Raw genomic sequence first — 26,126 nt, forward strand, 5'->3', positions numbered from 1 at the left:
TTAATGTTTGATCACATGCTTAAGGGTTTGATCCTGCACCATTCAAATCAATGAGGGTTTTCCATTGATTTGAATGGGATCAGACTCAAGCCCTAAATGCATTGCTGGATCAGGGCCAGAGGTTTCAGCACTATGTAGGATCCAGCCCATAAAGGAAGAGGCGATAGGGAAGAGGGAAAGGAAGGTAGAGACCAAAGAAATACAGATATGAAGTCTTACATGTTCAATTTCCTCAGATGTGCAGGTCTCTCTTGTTAATATTAAGCAACCCATGACAACACCGTTGCTCTGCATTTTCTAAAGGAATAACTATTAGCCTGATAAACAAGCCTAGAAGTGTCCTAAATTCAACAGAATGTCTCCTGTATAGAGATTTTATGATAAATGTAACTAGGTGATAGGTATGCAAAAAATTAAAACAGAGAAAATTAACACTGGCATTGCGCTAGGATGTTCACTATAAATGCTGGATTCTTATAGGTAAGGGGGAGAAAAAAACCCACAAACCTTTCTTAAAACCCAGTGATACAGGCTAATTTATATGCAGTTATTCACGTGTGCAGTAAATTCCAATTATGTTTACAGATGTCTGCTTAACATTTATGGAAAAGGAACCTCAGCATGTCTGAAATATCCATATAAGGGGCTTGGACTGGGCTTTCTATTTTTTTAACTCAATACCAATATAATTATATTTTGCAGATTTAAAAAAAAAGAAAATCCAGCTGAGCTCTCTGCTAGAAGGTTTAAGATTCAGTATATTTGTTTTGGTTATATGACCATACTGTAAACATTTTAAGACTCTACCATCTTTTAAAATGGCTTTATACACCACTAGTAAGGGTTAGTCAGTTTTGCAAAAAACCAAATAAGTACATTTAAAAAATATGTATGTCTCCAAACGGCTTGTTCACTCTTCATCTGGGAATTTCTCATGCTGGAAAATATTGCCTGGTTGTTCTCCTTTGAACACCTCTCTGTTATGTATCTGACAAGTGTGTAACACTCTCACCCCTAGGGACACTGGCATTTTGTTCACAAATATGTGAAAAAAACACAGAACTGTTGTTGTTTTAAATCCTTTTTTCCCTAGTAGTGCATGTTCATTGAATTATTGTCAGTTTTGCACATTTCGTTACAGATTTGTGGAATGTGTTGTTATGCTGTTTGTGACGACGATGACAATAATACTTGTATATAATTATTTGTATTACCCATCGGCCCCTGTTGAGATCAAAGCCCCGCTGCACTAGGTGCTGTACATATATGTAGTGAGAAATGTCCCCACGCCAAAGATTTTACAATCTAAACAGACAAGAGTGTGAGAGAAACAAAAGCACAGAGAGATGAATTTTCTAACTGTGACAATAATGCATTTACACAGCACCTTTCATACCAAGATGTTCATATCCCTATTTTTGGTGGGGAAACTGAGCAACAGAGAGGCTACGTAACTTGCAGTCACAGTGAGTCAGTGGCAAAAGAAGGAGCAGGTCCGAGTAATCCTGACACCCAGTCGCCTGCTCTAAGTGGCAATTACATTCCCAAGAATGTTGCTACCTCTCTAATGAAATCTCCTGATGCACTGTACTGAATCGGTAGCACTTTGCACCCACTCCTGCACTGGTGTAAATTACTGCACGAGGCACGGGGCAATGGAGACTCTGGCCCTGAAAGTGAAGGTTTGTTTCTTGCTATTCCTCTGTCTGAGGATATTGAAACTGCCCATTCTCTCTTCATCTGAAACACCTATATTTTGCTATAGCACATGCTCATGGCATCACAGTAAGGGACTAACTGAAGTCTGAAGACTCTGTCAATCCATGGGACAGGGACAGTCGGCATCCACGCAACATCCCCAACATTTACAAGGCACGGCCATGAAGAACGAGCTAAAATCACTTAGTAAAGGAATTTTTTTTTTAAGGCAAAGTTGCTTATTTGTGTGTATCCACCTCACTTTTCCATTGGCCACTGCTGGCTCATCTCACACACAGCATCCCCTGCAGCAATCTTATGTGTATTTGGTAGTTACTTAACACACCATGTTAGCATGCAGGAACTGTGTAGCAACTTCAGCAAGTAACTAAACTGCAAATCACCACTGCCATTGTTCAGTGACCCATCAGGCATTTTAAACACTGTCTCAGTACTTCTCTGAGCAGAGTTAGTCCATTTTGCCATTGTTTAATCAGAGGCTATCAGAGAAGGCCTGCTTTTTCTTTTGCTAAATAACTACAGATCTGTAATATTAAAGCAGGCGAGCTCAGGTGTGTGAATTTAAACTACACGTGTATTTGGAAATGGAATATTTTTTTCTCCTCCTTCTGAAGCGCTAACCCAGTTAGAATATTAATCTGGGATTGTAAAAGCTACTGTATGAAATCATTTCTCCAGAACACACACAGCCCTAAACCATTCTTCAAATATTGAAGCAATCCTGCTGCACCAGAGGACTTTGTTTTGTGTATTTGCTCGTCCGGCCTACAGACTGAGGTGGGAACTGAATCTTTCCATGTGTTTCCTTGTGGAGACAACATAATCTCCAGCAGGTATGCACAAAAGATTTGGTTTGAATTAACACCTTATTGGTTTTATGTAAAGTCATCTGAGGGCTCAACAGTGAGCAGAGATTATGCCCGCTGCACTTAAAGCATATGCAGGAGTCATATCAGAACAGCAGACCCGGCTATGCTATCACGCCATATTTTGTAACATTTTCTCAAGGTGTTCAGACACCAGAGTGATGAATGTGGTTGTCATAAATATAAAGGGAAGGGTAAACACCTTTAAATCCCTCCTGGCCAGAGGAAAGACCCTTTCACCTGTAAGGGGTTAAGAAGCTAGGATAACCTCGCTGGCACCTGACCAAAATGACCAATGAGGAGACAAGATACTTTCAAAGCTGGAGGTGGGGGAGAAACAAAGGTTCTCTCTGTCTGTGTTGCCTTTGCTGGGACCAGAGCAGGAATGCAGGTCAGAACTCCTGTAAAGGGTTAATAAGCAATCTAGTTAGATATGCGTTAGATTCTGTTTTGTTTAAATGGCTGATAAAATAAGTTGTGCTGAATGGAATGGATATTCCTGTTTTTGTGTCTTTTTGTAACTTAAGGTTTTGCCTAGAGGGATTCTCTATGTTTTGAATCTGATTACCCTGTAAGGTATTTACCATCCTGATTTTACAGAGGTGATTCTTTTACTTTTTCTTCAATTAAAATTCTTCTTTTAAGAACCTGATTGCTTTTTCATTGTTCTTAAGATCCAAGGGTTTGGGTCTGTGTTCACCTATGCAAATTGGTGAGGATTTTTATCAAGCCTTCCCCAGGAAAAGGGGGTGTAGGGTTTGGAAGGATTTTTTTGGGGGGAAGACGTTTCCAAGCGGGCTCTTTCCCTGTTATATATTTGTTAGACACTTGGTGGTGACAGCAATAAAGTCCAGGGGCAAAAGGTAAAATAGTTTGTACCTTGGGGAAGTTTTAACCTAAGCTGGTAAAAATAAGCTTGGGGTTTTTTCATGCAGGTCCCCACGTCTGTACCCTAAAGTTCAGAGTGGGGAAGGAACCTTAACAGTGGTAAAAGGGCTTAAGATCAAACCCACTGAAGTCAATGGAAAATACTCTTATTGATGGGCTTTGGATGAGGCCCTATATGCATTGGTAGAAGTTATAACTGGCTGCAGGCCATAGATACAACATTTGGGCTGGATTCATATCAGTTTGGGCAGGTGGAGTTGGATTCAGGACCTTGGTTTAGTCCATAACAGGAGCTAGCTGCGAAGTTCAGCTCAAAATGCCGATCGAGAACCAATCTCCACCAAAGTTTCTAGATGTTCCTTTGGGACCTGTCTCTAGTTAGAAATATGCATGAAAGGCTTGACTCTGCAAAGAGCAGTCACATTTTTGAAAAAGACTGTGTGGGGAGCAATGATCAGTCTAGAAACCAGCATGCCAGAGCCACAAGTGCCTCTAAGAAGTACGCAAAAAATGGAACGTCCTCTCTCATTAATTATAACTTGAGCTTGCGACCATTGGTGAAATACGTATGCCCGAGTTTTAACATGATTTTTTTATTATTAACACGCACATAGCGAAGTAAATAAACTGCCCACAATTCTGCAGTGAAGTTTAAAAATCCAGTTTTATTCATGGTTATTTATTAATTATCATGTATTAATCTGAATTTCCGTCACTCCTCTTTCTCAAGTAACAAACATTAACTAATTAAGGAAAGAAAGGTTTTATTTAATCAAAATGGAAGAAACACATTGGTAGATATTATACATTGGTAGGTATTATACTTCCTAATCAAATGCAGCACACACACCGATCTCTCTGTTAGAAAAGTGCTAACAAAAATGTGGATTGTAATTTCATTGTCATCACAGAAACATGTGTGTTTGGAAAACTGCTCACAAGAGTTTGGTTTTGCTTCTAAAAAGAACGCCCATTCTCAACACGGTTTAATGAAAGTCCTACTAGTATGAACTAATGGTACAGAGAGCTGTTCAGGGCTACATTGGTCTCATATTTCATGCCTCCTACGCTGTGTAGTTCTTGTCTAGATCCTTCAGCAGCTTCTCTCCAGTCATCTTCACCTGCAGATACAGAGATATAATGAGGATATACAATGGGCTAGCTAATAAGAGGCATCAATACTTTGTAACTTGTGAATGGCGGGCTCAATGACAAGTTATGAAAGGTCATCAATAATGAGAGGGAAAGAAATTATGTCTCAGCTCATTAGATATTCCTTTTAGGTGACATTGTTTGTTCATGTTTCTTTAAGTAGTTGATGTGATATGTTGTAACTTGTGATGTTAACAGCCTTGCTGCCGGGAAGCCTAACAGTCGTGCATTTAAAATACTTGACCGGGGAATAAGACTAGTGTATGCTGTAGTATAAACAGATAAAGTGAGGTACGGATGGTGTATTCGCCTTTTCACTCCACACTTTTGCCCCTTGTTATTTATACAGTCAGCCTTAACTCATAGAACAAAAAGTTTCCAGTATGCCCAGTGTCTTACCCAGAGAGAGAGGCCATTTCTATACTGGCAGGCTTCATAGCCATAATTCACCACCTATATAGCTCCATCAGAACAGCTGCAGCAGTGGGAAATGGAGGATAGATGGGGTGCAGGATGCTAAAAAACATCCAGTCAGGCAGCCCTATGACAATGGAAGCTGGAAGGCTGCATGTCCAGTGGATAGTGCATTGGCATGGGAGTTAGAAAACCCTAGTTCTGTTCCTGGCTCAGGCTGCTGGGTGACCTTGACTGAATCATTTCATTCTCTGTGTGTCTTTTGCACTCCCATGCTTTGTCCATTTAGGAGTAAGCTCATTGGGGCAGGGGCTTGTGTTTGTAGCACAATGGGGCCTTGATCTCATCCGGGGCCCCTAGGCACTACTGTGATATAAATAATAATCCCGTGAAATAACCTTTGAAAACGATACGAGTTCTGCATGTTCTGGGCTTGTCGTTTTTGGCCCTGTGTATGAGGATATCAACGCATACGAGTGAAACACAAGCAATGTATCAGAGCATAGGACTCAGCGGAGGGATTGTCTGCGCGGCCTTGCAATTTGCACTATGGGGGAGTGAGTTGCAGTGTGTACTTGCATGCTGCACTGCAGCTCCCCGGTGTGGATGTTGCTGCTGCAAACTCGTTCCCATGAACATAACCCTCTTTCAAACATGACTAGGTCATACAAACCTAGGTACCTTTGCACCAGCAGTGTCAGCAAGGGGCCGTTACAGTGCATGCTACAATTCACACCCCCGTAGTCCGAACTGTGGGTCCGTATAGACATAGCCTAAGTGAGGGATTCTGAGGATATCGTAGACCGCTGCAGCTACCCTCGCATAGGCCAAACTCTGCCCTCAGTTCCACCTGTAAAAACCAACTAAAACCAGGGGGATTATACAGGTGTGACTGGGACAGAGTTTGACCCAATGTTTTTTGTCTTACCTGGCTGGTGTCTCTTCTCTGTGTACCTATAGTGATATGTTTTATAGTTGTATATGCAATTTTTCATCTCTTATTTTACGTGTAGCATGCGGGTCCATTTTCTACATGCATAGTCAAATTCAGTCAGATAAGTTCAACGAGGTATAATATGCACTGTATAATAAAATGCAAGGAATCAAGTTATAATAATATGCATGTCTATTAAAATGTCTGGTTAATCATCTCTGGCCAGTTTTGCCACTCCATTACTCCAGTTTTAGGCCATTGTAGTCTCTGTGAGTACAACTGCCCATACCAGGCCCCGTCTCTATTAGATCCTTCCTCTGACTTCACCACCATGTCTGTCAGCATAGGGGGGCCTGCAAGCCAGCCTCTGCCTGCATTTTGATAGAAGCCAGAATCAGGGATGTGAGAACTTCCACACTGCACTGCCCTTCTGCCTGCAGGTTTCCTGCCATATGCCCATCTGCATCAAGCAGACAGAATTTTGCCCTAAGCTTCTTACACTTCAATGGGTACAAAACATTTGTCTGATTCAGATTGTATAAACAACAAAGTGGACTTCTGATCATGTTGTAAAGTGGGGGGGGGAATGTCCTGTCAAAACCTATGTGCCAAATTATAGACCTATAAAAATAGAAGCCTATAATGGAAGCACTATGTAAACTTTGATATCATATTGTATTTATAGTGTGCATAGATTACATAGGAACACCATATTAAAAAGGTATAATATATAGATGGCGAAGGATTAAATCAGCAGCCAGGAATAGAGAGCAAGGATATAAATTCATCAGTAGATTCTGATTTCATCTTAACAAAGCATGAACAAAATTTGAGTTGTGTTAGATATTCCTGAAGAGGCATTAATATTGCCGTCCAGGGGGCTTGCTTTCTTTTTAAATACTAAATGGAGGTGCACCAACCATTTTCAAATGATAGTGAGAATGACATTGCTGATTTACCCCTGGTGTTGGTTTATTGTCATTTCATTTTACTCAGACAGTCCTATCCATTTTATTTCAATTATTTTTCTCTCCAATGCTCAAACATCCTACTTGGTGATGATACAGAACCTGAAGCCACTACTTTGCTGATGATCTAAAAACTTTATATTAGAAACACTCTTCTCCCAGCTGCTTGTGAAAGGCATAATAACGTCTTGATCCTGCAAAACCCTTTCTTTATTCTCATAATCACATGAGTAGCCCTGTTGAAAGCTAATGAAACTGTTCACTTGAGTAAGCGCTGCATGATCATTCCTATTATGAACTAAAGAATAGTTCATATTCTTCAACAGGCTGTGGATCAGGCCCTTATAGAACTTATCTGTGGATTTCTAAACATTCATTTAGGGTCCCATCACCCCATGGTATGTAAGTATCATCATCCTCTTGCAGATGGCACAGAAAGGTGAAGTGACTTGCCCAAGGTCACACAGCAAGTCAATGGCAGAGCCAAGGAGAAAGGTCCAGTGGTCCTGTTTCCTCTGCCATCACCATTAAACTTACTTCTCCCTATGAAACAAGTGTTATATAGACATTAGATAGATTAGATTGACTCACTCACTGGGAAGTTCACTGACTGTGAAATTAGTAAATTACCTAGGCCCAAAGAATTTAGAAAAACAATATAATCCTGGGGGTGCTGAAATAATTAATTTGCTAATCAGCTACACCTTGCTTTTTTAATTTGCAAATAGTACTCTGGTTTGTTGCCTATTTCAGCCACCTCAGAAAGAACAATATTTCAGGAAGCATGCCACCTTCTCTCAGAGTACTACTGTCTATGTGTATTCTGCACCACAGGATTGGCCAGTTCTTAATATATATAGGTTATGCTGTCCAGTGCAAACGAAACTGACCCTGTGATCCAACCTCACAAATGTTGCCAGGACATTTGTGAAACTAGGTTTAAAAAAAAAAAAGCTTCCAAATTTTAATACTTTTCTGTTTTGTGCTGTTTGTCGCCTTGTGTCACTTTGTTGTTGCCATTTGCATTAAATCATCTCAAATGCAGAGTTTGCCAGAAACGACAATTAATATGGAGAAGGGGGAAAGTATTACCATCTATTATTTGCCATAACATGAATTTAAACCAGGAAGTCAAATGATAAAATATGTGGTGAAGGAGGGAGGGAGAGGAGTACCCAAATGAGTAATAGCCTTGGGCTTCTGAGCCTGAACTTAATGTGCTAAGTAAATCCCTGAGGTTAAAAAAGTATGAAAATTGTTGCAGCTTAGGGAGATATATTTTAACTTTGCAAAAGGTCCCTGCAAATCCACCACCAGACTTTTAGATGGATACAAATATAGAATATACACAAATACTGTTTGTTGGTGTATGTGTGTGTATATATATATGGCACTCAAAATTCTATTAACCCAGGGTGAGTTTTGGGTTTTTTTTAGATAGATGAGTAAAATACCCAGTAATGGCTTTTATTAATACAGTAAGGGTGAATGAGTAGATATTATGCCTGAATAGGTAAATTTTCATTACTATATCATCTGGGAGTATAACTAATATAAGGTATGTTTATCCATATGTGTACATAAGCGGGTGAGGGGGAGCGCGCACACATAAATACATACTGTAAATTTAAAAGCAAGTTAATGCTTATGGTCCTGAATAAGGGTTACGGTTTGCAATGCCATCTCTAAGCAAAATATAAACATCTTAAAAAATTAAATTTGAAAAAGGAAAAGCTTCCCAAGTTTAGTGTAAATTAACAGTAGCCACTTCATGACACTGCAAACAAGGTCTGGTTAGGGAAAAGGCTTTGCAGTCTAAACATATTTACCCAGTATGTCAGGCTATAGTTGAGTTGCACCAGTTTGAAGCCTACAGTCAGATTGTTACATTTGTGTATGTAGATTGAAAGGTAATTGATGCCTTTGTGTGGTGCATTTATGCCTGGCTCCAACTCTTTCTCTTGAAAACTCTGTCTTCCTATTGAGTTGACCATGCTGCTGAATTTATGAAGAGAGATGTTTTAGCAGAAATCCCCCTGAGTCTGCCATCAGTCCTAAATCCCCAGCCTGCTCTCCCTGGGAGACCTCATGACACCGAGCATGCCAAAACAGCTTCCTTTTGCCTATGCATTAGCAATCTATTTTACCTTTTTGACATCTCTCACACATAAAACCGTAAGAGAGAAATAAAATATCTGTCTCTGGGCGAAAATAAAGCTTTGCCTCCCTCCTGATCTATAGGATATAAAATAAAGCCATGGCTTTGATAGTGGCTTTTCCTTATGCTGGAGTTGCTTTTGCATACACGGAGACAATGAAGATGAATGAGCTGGGATTCGCTGCATCCTCGTGGGGTTTGTTTCACCCTTTTTTTTTTTAATGGTCTTTCTTCCCCCACCGCTCACACCCTCTTTACTTGTTTCTTTTATTTGTCTTTTAGCTGCCTTTTCTTAAAAAAAAAAAAAAACTTTTAATGTTCACACACACACTGGTTTTCCTTCTAGCAATCAGGTCTCACTCTCACACTCAAACACATTCACACACACACACAGTTGTTCTCTCTCACCCATTTGCTACAGTTGTTTGTGAACTACTGGCTTTGGTCAAGAGAAAGAAACAACCCAGGGGTAGACAAGAGTCCTGGGCACTGAGGTACAATTAAAAATGAACCTACAAAAAAAGCTGCCCTGTCTCTCAGCAATTTCCTTGTATTCTGCAGCACTTGGGTGAACCAGTGTGTTCCTGTTGTTGTTTTTTCTTCACGGGGACAAGCAGAGAAAGGCAGCTTCAGATTTCACCCTGTGCTTTCTGCAAGCCCAGTTCTGAAGTGCTAAGGATTTGTCAGCCAGCAGGAATGAGCTGACAGGCGATGGACTTCTGCTCTCTCTCTCCCTCGCTCATTCTCTTTCCTTTCCTCTCCCTTGGAAGGAGGCTGATTCGGCCTGATATTTGTGTGTGTTTGTTTGCCACTCTCTCTGCCTTTTCCCAAGCAAGCTGCGGCCTGAGAGAGAGGAGAGAGTTCTCCCTCCAGGGCTGGCTCTTTCATGATTCCCCCTTTCGGATGCTTTCCCTTCCTTGCCTTCAGTCACCACTCGGGCACACACTCTTTGGACTGGTAATTATTTATTAGTTCTGTTTCCCCATAAACAATGCATGAGCTTGGAATGTAAGCGACACCATTTAGCGACGTGCCATGAAATCCAGGCAGGGGTAATCAAGATGGGAAGGAGCAGACCAAAAAAAAAAAAAAAATCCCAGAAACTTCTCTGAGAGGCGCTTCTTCCCACCCCAGCTGCAACCGTGCTGGGGGTGGACTTTCCTGACACATCTCAACACTGTTTACCCTTCTGATCGATTCCAGTGTTTCAGAGTAAACTTGGGACCACTAATACATCATTTAAAGATCTTGTTCCCGGCTCCTTAAAACCAACCTTGCAGGGCCCGTAGTGATGGATCTGGGCCAGGAATGGTTTGTTGTACTGGGGAGTTATCCAGGCTTAATTACATCTTAACTGAAATATTGGTTTAGTGCATTAGTCATCGATATAACAATCAGCCACATGCACCGTTTCCAAGACCCTTCCGGTGGGGAAAGTTTCTGTGCAAGAAGGTTTATGGGTTAGGGCCGCCGGGAAAAGTTATCCAGTGACTGGGGATCTAGGTAACAAGCAGCTACTGGACAAGAGAGTAACTTTGACTTGTGAAAATATAGACTTACGGCTTTCTAAACTGCGGGGTTGCGTAGTCTCGAGATAATACCTGGCTTTGAGTTCATATCTCCCCCTCCCATCCCCTGCAAATCCGCTGCTTGGGTGGGGCAGGGGGTGTTCGGGCAGCTCAGTGTGACCACTGGGCCGATGACAGGGACACGGGGAGGCTTCTGCGGGTGGGAAGCTTAAGTCACGTTCTTTTTTTAGAGAACTGGCGTGAAACACCCACAAAGGAAAGGGCAAGACGCAAGTCAGGTTAAGGAGGATGGAAAGCAGCGTCTCGCAGCCCAGTGCCCCGGCAAGGATCCCCCTCTGCAGAGTCCAGGATTATGGGTGAACTGTCGCAAATTATTCCAACGTGGCTTCGATGTTCTTTGTCTGGATTGTATTGCCTCTCCTCGGTATTACTGTTCATTTCTCCCCACCCCACGCAAAACAAACCAACAAACAAAAACCCCTTACATTTGGAAATCTAAGACTCCCCTGTTGCCTTTTGATCAGCTATCCAGCTCCGGCAAACTGTAACAGGAAACTGACAAAGACCCTGGATAAATTCATGTTAGTTCCCCAGATCCAGGTGTGTTCTCTTGCATTGTTTAGAGTTTAAAAGCGGTGGCGTGTTGGCGCATATTAAAAAGGGGGGGGACGACATTTAATTGAATCTAATTGCTTAAATCTCTCCAAGGGGGTTCAAGCAAAGAAGCCGAGGGTGAGGGTGCAGTGTAGAAGCCAATTACGTCGGTTGTTGGCCTTTTCTTCTTGTCTCCCCGCTCCGCACACTACTGCAGGGGGGGAGGGGAGGGGAGGGAGGGAATTCGGACAATGATGCGGAGATTCAGTTGGATTATTGGCTTTTGGGAGTGAAAGAACAGCTGTTCCAATGACGGGGCTACAGGGGACAGATCTATAAGATCCATCGAATTTCTTAGCCCTGGTGTGCTGCAGAGTTGGAAAGTCGGGGGGAAATGGTGGGCTGAGTTGGGTGTGTAGTCAATATCTGGCCCTGGCAGATGTCTAGGGCTCCCAAAGTTTCAGGGAGGAATCCCACACCACTTACAACGCTGTGAAGACAAATCCTGCTAGAACTTAATTTTGTCTCTAAGAGCCAGGGGAGGTAGAACTGGAGGAGTTTGTGTTGTCGCTTCCACGTCCAAGGGATATATTCACATGCCAAAAATCGTCCCCTGCTTCCTTGGGTTGGGCCCACTGGACGGTTTCCTTCCCCCAAATGGCACATGAAATTCACCTATTGCAAGTACTTTTGTTTAAGCAGTCTGCGTTGGGGAAAAATCAGCCCCTGGACACAAATTGCATTTGAAAGGGGCATTTAAACCTCTATCTCGGGCATTAATCGGAGACATCTATTGCCACCGATTTCCTTTAATGTTGTAATATGATTTGTCAAGGAGTTGCCCCCCTCTCTTTTTTTAAAAAAGAAACTGGCTAAAAGCAGAGATCAGCTGTGTCAGGAAGAGGAGTCAGACTCATTGCGTTCATTTTGTTTTTTATTTGGTTCTGCTGAGAAACGTAGCATTTAAAACTTTTCATGTTTATATACCCATTTTAATATCCACTACATTGCTGGTTATTGCAGTGATCTGAGAAGTAAATCTGATTATTGACGACGATGGGACAAACAGTAGTGTGCCAATGCTCTCCAGCGTTAGACACCCGTCCATTTGGCCAGTGACTTTCCCTAAGTGATCTTCCAAACTGTGTGCAGGCTGAATACAGAGCAGAATAACAACGGTGTATAGGTCTCCTGGGCACCAGATTTCTCAATACACCCAATCCTACCAAAACCCTGAACCTTAGAAACAAGAAATCGATTGTACTTTCAGGGTGCTCTGGTTGGTCCATTGGTCTTGAAGGCATCAAAGAACTGGCTTCTTCTCCATGGGCAAGTTCAACCCATAGACATTAAATATGAAAATAACAAACAAAAATGGCTTTTCTAATTGCTCGGAGACTTGATTAACATAAAGAGAAAAGGAAAGAAACCAGACCTGTGGGGGGGAGAGGACGTTCAACGACAGGTTTTACCAACAATAGTGGCTCAAAACTAAAGGCCGGGAAAGGGGAGGCTAAAGGTGACTGTCAGAGCAGTATCCCTGTGATCAGCTAGTAAAATATTCCCTGGCAAATAATTGAATTGCCAGCTTGCATTAGCAAGAGGAAGAGAGCGAGGAGAGGGAACGTGTCTGCTCTATTCACTTGTAGTGGGTGAATCGTGTTCAAACCTTAAAAGGGCAGGCTGTCCTCTTTCGGAGTGAGCCCCGAAACAAAAGGCTTGAAAAGGAAAAGAAAGGAAGCTCAGGTAATCTTGGCTTGCTCGCTGTTGATTAGAAATAGTTAGCATGGGCTAGCATGACACTAGCAGGCAGAGATCTAGGCGGGGTGGGGGGAGAGAGGGGGGCTTTTGCTTTCTCCCCCACCCCCAGTTGCTTGGTATCTCTCCAGCTATCAGCAGTGATTTGGTAACTCTGTGCCCATTACCTGAAGGAGGAAAGCCAATTACTGGGCGGATTAATTACTGGGAGAGTGCAAGCCTCGTGTGGTGGGGTTTGTCTCGTTTCTAGGAGTGTGTCTCCCGACGGAGCCAGCCGGAGGAAAGGACCTGGTAAATGTCCCCCAGCAGTGAAAGTGCAGAAGAGATCTCCCTGGCCAGCTCCAGGCGAGCTGTTGCTGTCTTGTTGCGTTTGGTCCCAGCCCCTGGGAGGTTTTTTTTCAAGTGAGAGGTGATGTAGTCGCACTCAGCTGATCAAAGCTGCGCTGGGTCCGGACTAATATTTCTCACTTTATTACGAAGTGTCACTCAGGGCCGTTGCATGCCTGAAGATCAGAACAGTCCCCCAAACAGCATAACCTAGGCAGCGATGTGGGATCACCGAGGTTAATGTCACGTGCATCCCGGGAACAATCCGTCTCCTTTTCCTGTATGCACCGCTGCAAACTTTCAACTTGAACTTTTCAACTCAGCCTTTCTTTGGCTTGGTTTAAATGTTGCAAAGCCAAAAGGGGGGAAAGAGGGCAAGCAAATCACTTAGCCCCCGCGGCAAGGGCTGCGGGAGAAAGGAGCCGAGCCGGAGTTCACCACTGCCCTAAGCACAGAAAGGAGACGCTTTCCCTGGATCCGTTTCCCGGGAATATTCCGCCTGCAGCCCGCTGTATATTTACAGATCAAGGCAACGCGTCCCGATTTTAAAGGAAGTTTCTTCACTGATCGAGCTTTTAAAATCCGACAGAACAGCAAATGTGTCAAACCTTGGGTGCCCCGCAGAGCTATCCTGTGGGTACCTCTAACCGCGTGTTAGAATAACTCAAAGGGCGAGACTCTCCAATGCCTTCTGTCTGGAGTTTTGCAATTCCTGCTGAGCGCAGTTGCTAGTCTACACAAGTCTGGGCTGAGTCTATAGAGAGGATGGGGAGACTATAATATTTGTACAACACTAGTGCCCCATAAAGGAGAGAGATAAATCCCATTACCGAGCGCAGTGATGTAGAAAGACGGATGATAAGCAGGGCGAGGTTTAACTAAAAGAACGGGAAAGACACCAACAAAACGCAGGTCCAGACCCAGCCGAAAGGGAGGACCTGGCTTTTGGTTTGTCCTAAACGTAAAATAGAATTTAAATGGATTTTACCTCATTTTTGTTTCCCCTTTTAAAAACTGGATCGACATTAAAAATAGTCACAATGAGTGAGTTTGTGTTGAAGTGTGGTGATAGTCCCCCATGTTCCAACAATAAATACGTGATACAGGAGTGTGTGTGTGTCACATACACACACACACACACACTTCAATTTCCTTCCTATCTCATAAGCGAATTGCAATCTGGTTGTTTAATAATAAAAACGAGAAAGAAAACAAAGCTTGATGAAACTGGGGGTGGGGGGGATCCTCGTCCAAGAAGTCAATGAAGATCCCCCTCTCCCCCAGTTATACTGTTCTGTGTGAAACTCCCCTAGATTTGTAGAATATTTATTCATCTCTCACCGACAAACTTCAGTGCTGACTTTCCAGCTCATTGCTTACATCTTCCCGATTACAAGCCAGTCTCTCTCATCATCACACCAATTCTATCGAGCAGCGTGTCAATATCATCCGAGTAAATGTACCTTTCTTGCCCTCCAAAAGAACAAAGAGAGGAGGTGGGGCAGAGAACCCATCTGACAAAACGGGGGACACAAGTCGGGGTTCCAAGAGGGGTAAGTGGGGAGAGGGAACGAGTCAGAAAGGGACACCTTGTGTCAGCTGTTACAACTGGGGATTTGAACTCTTTGTGCAGAAACCTGTCCGGCCGTGACTCTGCCAGCGAGAGAAGTGATGTGTCTTTCCTCCTAGACAGCCATAGATTGGTGAGTGACATCGGTTTGGTTAGTCGGCGCAAAAGAGGGGTTGGGGGGTTGGGTTGATTTGAGCGTTTTGTCTTGGTTTTATTTTTTGCTCACTGCGACGTAAATACGATGTAAATAATAGCCCTGACATTTTCAATGGATGGCTGAGGACATTCAAATCACAACCCTCCCTCTCCGAGTTGGCTGGGCACTCCAGGGAATAGGGCCGTAAATGCAGCTGGCCTGGGTCACTAAACGTCTTCCCCTGCAATGCAAGCCTGGGGCAGGAAAGGCTCCCTGGAGCCTGCTGCTGATCCCACTTCCCAGAGAAGGGATTACGGACTCCTTCAGTGTGAACGGCTCCTAGGGAAAGACCTGGGAAAATCTTCCCCACTCCGCTTCCCCTTTGGCACTCCACGCTTAACTGGAACAATCCCTTCCTGTGTCTTTAGCAGAGTTAGCTAGATTGGGACAGGACACGGGCTAGAATTATCCAGAAACAGGTATGGACTGTTCCTGCTCCGGATTGCAGGATATCTTCTCAAAGGGTGAATCAAACAACGCACAAGGAAAGGGAAGCTAAGCAACTGTTTTGTCTTTTGTCCAAGCCAAACTCCAGACCCGAAGTCTGTCTGTAGGATCTGGAGCGGTGTGAGGGTTTTTTGCTTTTTGTTTTAACCCCCATAGAGGTCCTCCCACTACATCACGTTAATGACCCGCTACAGCAAGTGGCCTGTAAAGCAGGAAGCAAACTCTGTGCCTTTTAGAATTATTCGCCCCAGCCAGAAAATGGCTTGCCAGGAAATCCTGACAATAAATCAATGTTCCTTTCAAAATGTATCTGATCAAAAGGCAGGTTTGCTTTAGCGGTTTGGCGCTGGAAGTGTGGTGCTTTCCAGGCCAGTGCTCCAGTCTCCTAAAATCATTAGGGGGAAAACAGTGAAAGCAGGTTGTAATCTCTCTGTGGGCACTTCAGTAGTTCCCAGTCATGACCTGGGTCCCTCCTCTCAGAGTCCGGCATCCTGGGCAGACCCGCTTCACTGCACATTTTACAAAACTCACTCCAGATCCAGGACTGTGTTGTGAACCAGGGGGATTCGTTCCCACAATGAAACGACACTGACTTCCCATAGAATGACGCGGCCTTTGCAAAGCCGGTTCTTATTTAACTGCCGCGGGAGGAAACCCATCTTAATTTAACTGGAGAGAATTGTGTGTGTGTTCAATACAAAATGTCAAGTCTGAGCAAGGGTGGGTGGAAAGGGAACACAAATGTTGTTGGTTGAAAGGCAAAACCAAATGGCACTGAAGGACCGGATTGGTGCACAAACAGCGAATAAGGATTGATGCTCCCGGGCATCTGAATGCAAATGTATTTAAGCAAATGCCAGTACATCTAACATGCCAGTTGGAGTGCCAAGCATTTTATATGATCAGATGACTTTATTAATCTTCCTTGCAAACTCCTGGGCTTCAGTTTCCACAGCGAGGCATCACTACCGACCCTCTCCTGATTTATCAGGGTAGAACCCTAATAGTTTTCGTTTAAAGAAACAAAGAATTCTTATTGTTCTCTGTCTGGTTTTGGGAGAAGGTATTTTTCAGTTTGGAGTAGAAGAGGCAAACTACATCCAGGGATTATTTGTGTTAGAAGAGCCTGGGGTCTCCCCCTACATTTAAAACAAGTGGAAAGTTGTTTAAACAGACATAGTGAATCCCACCTTAGTCAGCCTTTACGGAAAGAGGGAGAAACCCTGCCCTGGCAGAGTGTCATCAGATCCATTGTCTTTGGGTTCATTTTGCAGGGGCTTCCTGTTTAAGGTCCATTTCAGCAAGGGTCCCTGGGTACCTTTCCCCTGACAAACTCTTCGGAGGCGGGGTTTCTACCACCGCTGTGTGTATATATACACGTATAATCTCTCTCTATTTCTCACCAGATGCTTTTGCTAACGCCTTAAAAAACACGCACACCATGGAAAGATGATGTGCATAAGATGCTCATCTTCTCTCTCTTATTCATCCCTGACCAACACATGTCACTTGGGGACCGGCAGTCAAAGGGAAGAGGTCCCTTGATAGCAGAGTACAGCTGTCGCCTTATAGGGTCTATAGGACCATGGCCATCCCAGACATCCCTTCCCTCTGTTTTACATGAGAAGAAGCCCATATGCAGGGCGAAAAGGGGGTTGAGGATGTGGAAAGGGAGGGTCGGGGGCTTTGTGGATGGATGTATTGATTCCAGGGTTTAACGTTTTACCAATAAACTCGGAGAGGATGGAAACCAACAAGCTCAGGGAGGGCGGCTGGGAGAGAGAGCCCGGGCGCCTTGGGTCCCATCCGGCAGACACGGGTGTGTGTTTCTGTGTGTGTCAGGCCAACTGAGCCGTGCCTGGCTTTAAAGCTCCAGTTCCCACAACGTTGGCAAAGGAGGAGGAGGAGGAGGAGTTGGAGTGGGGTGGAGAGGTCTTCAGTTTGCAGTCCAAGCGCTGGGTCCTTGGGCTGCAGCCGGAGCTGAGAAATGGAGCAGCTGCCGGGGTTTAGACAAATAAATAAAGACCGGAGATCGGTATCGAAAAGGGGCTTTGTGCCCGCCTGGATCTGTTTGAGAGCCGCCCCTTATATACCTATGTTATCCCGCCACTGGCGCAGACTCCCAACTTCGTCTCCAGTGGTTTCCCCCTCAGGCTTTATTCGGTCTGTGTAGCTTAAACCAGAACGTTATCCCCACTGTTTGCTTCTCGGTGTGAACGTCCAATAGGCTTCAGCCATCCGAAGGGGAACGGAGTGGAATTCGCTGCTGGGCGACAGGATGAGCAGAATTGGGGTTGATGTTTTTTATGATGAGGGAAAAATTGATATGAACTAAACTGAAGTGAGGCGAGTTAGGAATATGACGAAACCGTAACGTAGTTTCGCGAAAGGGAAGTCTTTAGCCCCGCTTTTAGTCCACTTTGATTCGAAGGGACAGCCGCTGAGCTAGCAGGGGATGAATCCGAGTTCTGAACTACAACTCAATCCGAAGTTAAAGTTGGAGTGTCCTCTTCGGATGCGTTTTACCATAAATTGCCTTCCTGCAAATAGCCCATATTTTTAAAACTTCCCTAAACGGAATGATGGACTATTTTCAAGGAGAAAACAGCGAGATTTGGTTTAAATGGTTTTCTCCAGCCTTTAAACCGTTAATGTTTTAAAGAAAATAAAGCGATCGCCTTTCTTTGCTAATTAACATTCAGCCAAAACCGCTAGTTAGCAAGAAAAGAATTAAGAAGGGGAGGAGACTTTGTTACAGAAATGTATTTGGGAATCCGAGCAGGATACATTATAATAAAATTTATATTGGAAGAATTTTTTTTCTTCTAGGGGGACAGTTTTTCAATCATCAACAAGTTCAAACTTCATCAACTGCATGGTAAACCTTTCTCAAGACTTGACACATCAATTTCCAAATAAAGGCCATTTCTGACGCAGTTGCCATATATTTACATTATCCCCATACAATATTATCTCACAAGACAAAAGTAAATGCAAAACCCAAGGAGAAACCAAATATTTTCCTAACTGATCAGTCATTAGCCAAATCCCTTTAAGGTAACATCGAATTAATTTTTATTTGCAAAGAGGTTCGTTAAATAAACTGCGTTTATCATTTGATTCCAATTTTATATTACAAATGCTGGCAAATTAATCATTTCGGAGTAGTTGATTTTTTAAAAAATATCCCAACATGAATATTAAAGAACATGAATAAATACATATACTCTGTTGAAAACCAGAAAAATATTAATTTATATCGGATCTAAGGTATATGAGTTCTCTGCCCAGGTTTAAGCCTTCTGAAAACTCATAAAGCTCTGTCTATAAATTAACGGGCACCTTAGTTCTTGTCCCCCCAAAAGTTCATACAAAATATCCTTTTCTCTAGCAGAATGGATTGTTCCATAAAGCCAATAAACAATATGATGTGGCTCAGACAGCAGGAGAGTTTTCACACTTTTCTTTTTCCTTTCCCAAAAGATGGGTCTTCGGGGGGGGGTTTTCTGGTCATAAATAAAGCAAAATGTTCTAAACTGTGTTTACTCAAAGGCAATTACCGTCTGCTGTGTAAAAACTCAACCTTGCTTTCCTGAAAACTGTCTTCCATTTATTAGCCCCTAAACTTTCTTCTCTTTGCATGTCTTGTAAAGATTACTAATTTGTCCTTCTTTGAGTCAGTAAAATTATTAGCAAAGGTCATTACATTAAATCAGGACACTTGGCTGTAACCTCCCATCCATACAGATGCTCTGCTCAACAACAACCATAACAAGACCCCAGTATTTAAATTATATTTATACAGGCACAGTTCTCCTCTTGAGCTAGAAAAAAAAATATATTACCTACCAGTCAGTTTTATCACTCTCTCTGTGTGTCTCTCTGCTGGGCACACCTTGTGAGCTATCGCTCATAAACCACTACAGCCACTCCTGTTCCTTAGCCATCTCTTCCCCCAAAGTGCACTTCAGGTACCTTACCAAATAATCATTAAAAAAAAAAAAGACAATGTGGCCTTACCTAACAATTTTGACAATGGGTCGCTTCCTCTTATTCTCTATAAATGGGTCTCACTGTACCATCCCAGCTTGGGAAGGATGCTTAATGGGTTGCTGAGGTGGGAGGAGGGCAGCGGGACGGTGATTGGCTGGCCGCGGCCGTGACGTGGGGGATCGGTGCATAAGGCTCTGGCTCCTAAGCTGCCGGGAACATGCAGTCCAGCGAGAAGCTGCCTGGAGCGGGGATCGGAGCCGCGCAGAGAGCGACACGCACACGCCAGACGGGAGAGAGAGGCTCGCCTCTTTAAAGACCTTTCTTTTTCTCAACCAGAGCCTCCGGCCCTGCAGACCCTCCTCTTCCTCCGCCGGTTGGAACATCTCGCCGAGCGCCGCGCAGAAGACTGTCAAGAGAGCAAAACAAAAAACAAAAAAAACAAAACAAAAAAAAACAAACAAACAAAAAGCCAACAACAACAAAACTAACCCACCACCGCCACCACAACAAAAAGCATGCAATGCACTGTTGTCTCTGCATGGACAAGGCTAGGAGTTTTGACTAGTGGACTAGACAAATAAACAGGGGTAGGTAAACCTGTCTTGCTGAAATATACAAGGGGGCGTTTGAACTTGTGTCAAGAAGACTGTAGCCACATCCAGCGAGAGGAGATACATCTGGCTGATTTATAGTATGAAAATATATCTGTCTATATAACAACAAGCATCTCCCCCCTCCCTCCCTCTCCGGGGCGGCATCCATGACAGATTAGGGCAATGAGACTAGGTTAGGATCCAAAGCTCCTTTTGATTATTTTATTTTTTTGTTCCTTGCTTTTGATTTCTCGTTGGGAAAAGCAGATGCACTTTGACTCCTGACTGCTCTACCTCAGACCTGAGAAAACTCATCGCATTTGTTTTTTAATGATTAATTATTATTATTATTATTATTATTATTAGATGCGCGTTGATCTGTGTTATTGTTGGTTTTTTTATTATTATTAATTATTATTTTATTGGCCGGGATTCTGCTGTTGTATTGAAAAGCTGGGCCGTGGGTGTTTTTGTTTTTGTTTCTTTTCTTTGGGGATTTGTGTACCCCTGCTAGGACATTTGAAAGAAGATTTTCTCCCTCCCTTTCCCCCTTTTGTTTCCCCCCTTTTCTCCTGCAAGGCTTTTAAAACACACACAAAAACCGACGCTGGTGTAATCTCTTCTTTTTTAAATTTTTTTTTTTGCTTGACATCTGGGAGCCAACCCCCCCCACTCTCAAAATAACCAAAGACAATGGTGCACTGTGCCGGCTGCAAACGGCCCATCTTGGACCGGTTTTTGTTGAATGTACTGGACAGGGCTTGGCATGTGAAGTGTGTTCAGTGCTGTGAATGTAAATGCAATTTGACAGAGAAATGCTTTTCCAGAGAAGGCAAGCTTTACTGCAAAAACGACTTCTTTCGGTAAGTACCGGACTCCCCCGCCGGAAGCCGTGGCTCACAATTCTCCTTTTTAACCCATTTTTTTAATAGGAGCGATGCTTTTTTATTATTATTATTTTTGTATTCCCCATCCTGGGCCTCTCCCCAGCGCGCACACACAAATATCCTTCAGCTCTCTTGCTCAAGGTGATGTCGTGGGAAGGGTGCAAAAGGAGGGAGGGCCTTTGGGTTTGTTGCAGTGTTACCCGGAGAGGGCGGGCATAAGTTTGCCTTGGCAAAGGGGAAATGTCCGAGGAAGAGGAGGGGAGAAAGGCGGCTGGGGTCACCTCTTCGGCTGTCCAGCGCCCCGGGGAGCGGAGAGGTTATCGCGGATCGTTGGCGAGTGTCCGTCAAGGGCCGGGCCCCTGGGCGCAGAGCAGGGAAAAAACTTCCGTTCCAAAGTTCGCTTTGAACTAGTGACTTCTTGGGTGCGCCTTAAAAGGCCTGATTCCTGAGAGACACCCCCCCCCGGCCTTGTATCTACCCCCGATCCCCCTCTCCTTCCCCAGAAAATATAAGTAAGAGAAACGATCCAGCTGAGGTTTCTTTAGGGAAAGTGCCGTCTCTTTCTGTGCCCATTTTAAAGGCGGGGGCTGGTGAGAGTGTCAGGGACTAGAACTGGCTTCTTCCTCTGGGAGAAAAAACACCCCAGTCTCTAGCATGTAATGCCAGCCCAGTGGGTGCAGAGACTGGTCTGGTTTAAATCAGCCACCAAAGGACGATTCTCTGCCGCAAGCCGGGTGCTCACCTCCCTCGGTTACACTTCAAAGAGAATCATAGGATTTAGAAGATCTAGTCCCCCCCCCCCCGTCCCCCTGCAGTTTCATAACATTTTACAACTTCCCAGAGAATTTGTTGTTGTTTATTTGGGGGGAAAGGGAGGTAATTCGTATTATTTAGTCTACCTGCAAATGTTAGAATCACCAGACTATATTGTATTGTGATCCTAGACCCAACAGGAACGATTATCCAATGAAACATCCTCCCCCATCTTTAAAACAAATCTAAGAATTGCGTAGCCCCCATGTATTTAACAATATTTCCCTGGGGCTTACGAGGGGCATTAAAATGATCGTTGGCCAGAGGTGTACATCGTTATCCTTAAAATAAGATCATGTACGTGATCTCTCCCTTGCCCTACGTTGCCAGTCTTGGGGTGAAATCCTGGCCCTATGGAAATCAATGGGAGTTTGCCATTGGGTTCTTTGGAGCCCTGGGAGTTGAAAGGCCCAGATAAAATGCAGTTTTCGCTGCTGCCAGGCAAAGTGCAAGTCTTTAAAAAAAAGTCACTAAAATAGGGAGGAGACAAGAATCTTCCCCACGTTTTCCCCCGCCAACTGAAGTGCATTATATTGACCAAAAGCTAATATCACAAGCGCAATTATTTGTATATTTGAGAGACTTTTTAAAAACAAATCACACTCTCTTCGGCTGGATTTAACTTTGATAATAAGAGGAAAAGGCAGCGCTCTGCTTTGGGAGTTTGATGCCCTCCTTATCAGTGAGGACGTTGCTTAAACGATATTACAGGAGGAATGCAGTATCCGCCTTGATTACGATTTTTTTTAACAGCCACGCGATCTACAGTAGAAAGATCCACCCGCCCCCCCCTTCCCTTAAAAGTTTGTCTGGAGACCCTTGTGCCCCTGTTTGCAGCCCCTGTGTATTCAGAATTGATCATTCAATAGGAAATAACACATTTGCTATCTGAGGCTCTCGGGCAAAGCTAGAACTGGGGGAAGTCTGCGTGGAGGCTGCCGCGTTAAAGCTGTCTGCGATTTTTAGTCAATATGTGATAACTGGATTTGAATAATAAACGTGTTTCTCCAAGAGGAAGCTGCCTGTATACAAACAAATCCCCCTCTTACCCCACCCCCGACGCAGCAGATGTAACAATCCACATCCCACCCTGTATCCCTGTCAGAAAAACACTTCACAACCACCTCCCTTCCCCACCCCCCGCCCCCTCCAGCATCCACGGCTCTGGGATAAGAGCACCCCCCAAACCCGAGGTGATTATAGTGGATCCAGCTGCCACGCTGCAGAGAAGCAATACCAGGGTTTCAACTTCTCGGGTCTTGCCTGGGACAGTCCACACTGACTTGTCGGCGAGATAGAGCCCGGCCCACGGAAATTGACTCGCTCCGCAAAATTTGATTCTCTTGCAAAAATCTCCTAATTCTTGAAATTGTCCTTGGGATCTTTTCCCCCCTTGTAAATTGTCCCCTCTATGGAAATGGAAAGGCCGGATCTCTCTCCCTTTGCGGAGAGCGTGTGCCTGGCTCTCGCACAAACCTCTCGTGTAAATTTCTTTCCTTGTCTTGCTTATGTGTTATGAAATTAAATTGTATTTATTGATTTCAATATGGAGAAACACAAAGGCTCTGGTTTATACTCGTTTGCATTCTCCTTTTCCCTCTGCCATTTCCGCATTGCCAAGCGATATTCAGCTAAGGCGGCTTTCCTTTTAAAAAATGGTTTAAAGTCCTCAAACCGAGTAAAGTGCAAATATTTGTCAGATCCGTGCGGCAGATCCCAACCACAGGCTACGGGCTGCAAATATTTCTCAGGGCTGTGTGCCATTCAGTTAAAAACCTAGAGGAAGATTTATAGACCCCTGCTTTTAAAATAATGTAAATGGTCCTACGTGTATAAATGCTCATAGACAGGCCTGTAGGGCAAATGGCAACAACATTTATTACAAGTACAGGGAAATAGGTTATTTTAAAACAAGCATTATATTTTCATCTGCACCAGGAGTTCAGGTGTATTGCAAAAGGCTAATATTGTACAACCAGGCTAAAATATATGAACCGGGTGTCTTTCTCCTCCCTCCCCCGAAGTTTTTAAGTGGTGACCGATCAAATGCAAGCACTGGCCTTCCAATGTGCCAAGCAATCCTACAATCTTTATAGACCCAGCCCCTTCATCCAGGGCGCGCACACACAATGCAAGGCCCTTGACAAATTGATAATATATAAGAAACTCTGCTTAATGTTTATTAGAGCGTCGTTAATCAATGTGTCAAGGTTTAAAGGGGAAACTCTCCACAACCCAGCTCCAATGTTTTAATTAATCTTCCAGCAATATATCCTCTTCCCAGATCACTTCTTTTTAACACATAATTCACGATAGAGATACAATATATATATAATGGAGGAAATTTTTCTGCATGGATCAACACTGCACTTTTGTAGGAAAAAATGCTTTTTTTAAATGTTCGTTGAAGGCAATGCGGGGGGGGCTGGGGTTATTCACTTATACAAGTTTAGCAGCTTTAACGAAATGTGGCCCTATTTCCTACTTCCTTTCCCCCGAATAAAAAGAAAAAAATTAATTTCGAAATACTGCTAGTACAGTATTTATTTTTTAAATTCTGCTAGTACTAGACTCCTGCGGGTCACCCATATGACGCGCTGATCCTGGTGTTTGTTCTTCCACCCTTTCTCCCTTGCCAGGTGTTTTGGGACCAAGTGTGCCGGCTGCTCCCAGGGGATCTCCCCCAGTGACTTGGTCAGGAGGGCGAGGAGCAAAGTGTTCCACTTGAACTGTTTTACTTGTATGATGTGTAACAAACAGCTCTCCACCGGCGAGGAGCTCTATATTATCGACGAGAACAAGTTTGTCTGCAAAGAAGATTACCTAAATAACAGCAATACTGCCAAAGAGACCAGCCTGCACTCAGGTGAGGAGTCCTCTGCCAGTCACTCTCCAGCCAGGCTACCAGCTGCCTGGCCAAAGGCTAAAATACAGCTTGGGTCTGCAAAGAGGGATGTCTGGCACTCGGGGCCTGATCCAAAGCCCACTGAGAGCTCCCATTGATTTCAGTGGGCATTGGATCTGTGTGTGTGCGTGTGTGTGTGTGTGCGCGCGCACGTACACATATACACACCATAGTATTTTAATCAACCTGAAGACTCCAGGGGACCTCTCTCTTATCCCTCTTTGTATAAGGAAAGTTCTACAAAATTGCTTGCTTGCTCTCCCTTGTTATATATATATATATAGGCAAGTAAAGATTTTGGGCCACCCCCTCAGCAAACTCAACTTTCCCATCTTATAATAGAAGCTAAATTGGGAGCAGGAAACCTTCCTGATTTGCAGATGCGTTGATAACTCAGTCACTTGGGTGCAGCTCTGAAATGCAACATATGCACATTGCAAGGGGAAGACGATCAGTAGTCATTTACCGTTTTTAATTGTATACTTACGTTTAATTTTTGAACGGTACATTTTTGCCATCAGAAATGACTGTCGGGTGCAGGCTGATAGTGCATTATAAACACAAATATTTGTTCAGACTATACATAGTCGGTTTCGTTTCCGTTTGTAATAACATGGGAGCCTTCTGTGTGGGGGATCTTGGGTGAGAGAAGTCTGCCCCTTTACACTCCGACGTTATAACCAGTCTCCCAAGCTAGTGTCGCACGCCCTTTCAGGTCTGATTAAATAGAAAAGGAGAACGTGATTGATGCCACTGGGCAATATTTTCAGAGCATGAATTTTGACTCCTACAGGAACGCTTCTTGAGCAGTCTGTGAGGAACAGAGCAAACTATTTCAGGCAGTGTTATTACCAGCAACTGCCGTGCCCACTTGCAATCTGATACAGGGTATATTGTACCGGTTGGAATTTTGTACCGGTTGGAATTTTGCAACTGTTGCATTTGGAGTCCCTTTAAGTAGAATCACAGCAGAGGAAGAGATGCGAGGTCTTGCAAGATATGAGGGCTGCTTTGCCGAAATCAATACTAAATATCAATTAGATAAACATTTGCAGCGGTGAAAGGCAGATTTAAAAGTTGAAATGTATTTTATTTTTATTTAATCCTACCGGCACCCAATGCTCTGAAATAAAATGAATGCATTTTTGACACCGAGGTAGGTTTTTAAAAAAGCTTTAGACAAGGTCAGATGAGTTGATTACAGTGGACTCTTCCGGCCTTCAAAATCTATGGATGTTGCATCTAAATTCATGCTCATTTTTATGGGGAGTGGGTTATGATATTCAAGTTTCCAGTAAAAACGAGTGCCCTAGGAAAGATCAGAGAAACACATGCCCTTCCCCAGGCTGTAGGGACGGGGGGGGGGGGCGGGGGGAGCGGAAAGGGGGCTCGAGCTGGGGGAAAGTTCTGAAGGT

The 26,126-nt window shown here is 43.7% G+C and overlaps 1 protein-coding gene across 5 annotated transcripts in view; it reads left to right on the plus strand.

Annotated features, from left to right (window-relative positions):
• Positions 1-26,126, plus strand: part of LHX1 (LIM homeobox 1) — a 394,100-nt gene that overhangs the window by 361,084 nt on the left and 6,890 nt on the right. For 4 of the 5 annotated variants that reach the window (XM_074974975.1, XM_074974974.1, XM_074974977.1 and 1 more), the window contains 3 exons: positions 14,941-15,010; positions 19,850-20,969; positions 24,446-24,672. In XM_074974975.1, coding sequence (XP_074831076.1) covers positions 20,800-20,969; positions 24,446-24,672 — 397 coding nt within the window. In that variant the 5' untranslated portion in view covers positions 14,941-15,010; positions 19,850-20,799. Of the gene's footprint in view, positions 1-14,940; positions 15,011-18,939; positions 20,970-24,445; positions 24,673-26,126 lie in introns of those variants that run through there. The other variant, XM_074974978.1, reaches the window with a different exon arrangement.

This window comes from Natator depressus, chromosome 17, assembly GCF_965152275.1.
Source record: "Natator depressus isolate rNatDep1 chromosome 17, rNatDep2.hap1, whole genome shotgun sequence".
In the NCBI taxonomy this organism is placed as follows: domain Eukaryota; kingdom Metazoa; phylum Chordata; order Testudines; family Cheloniidae; genus Natator; species Natator depressus.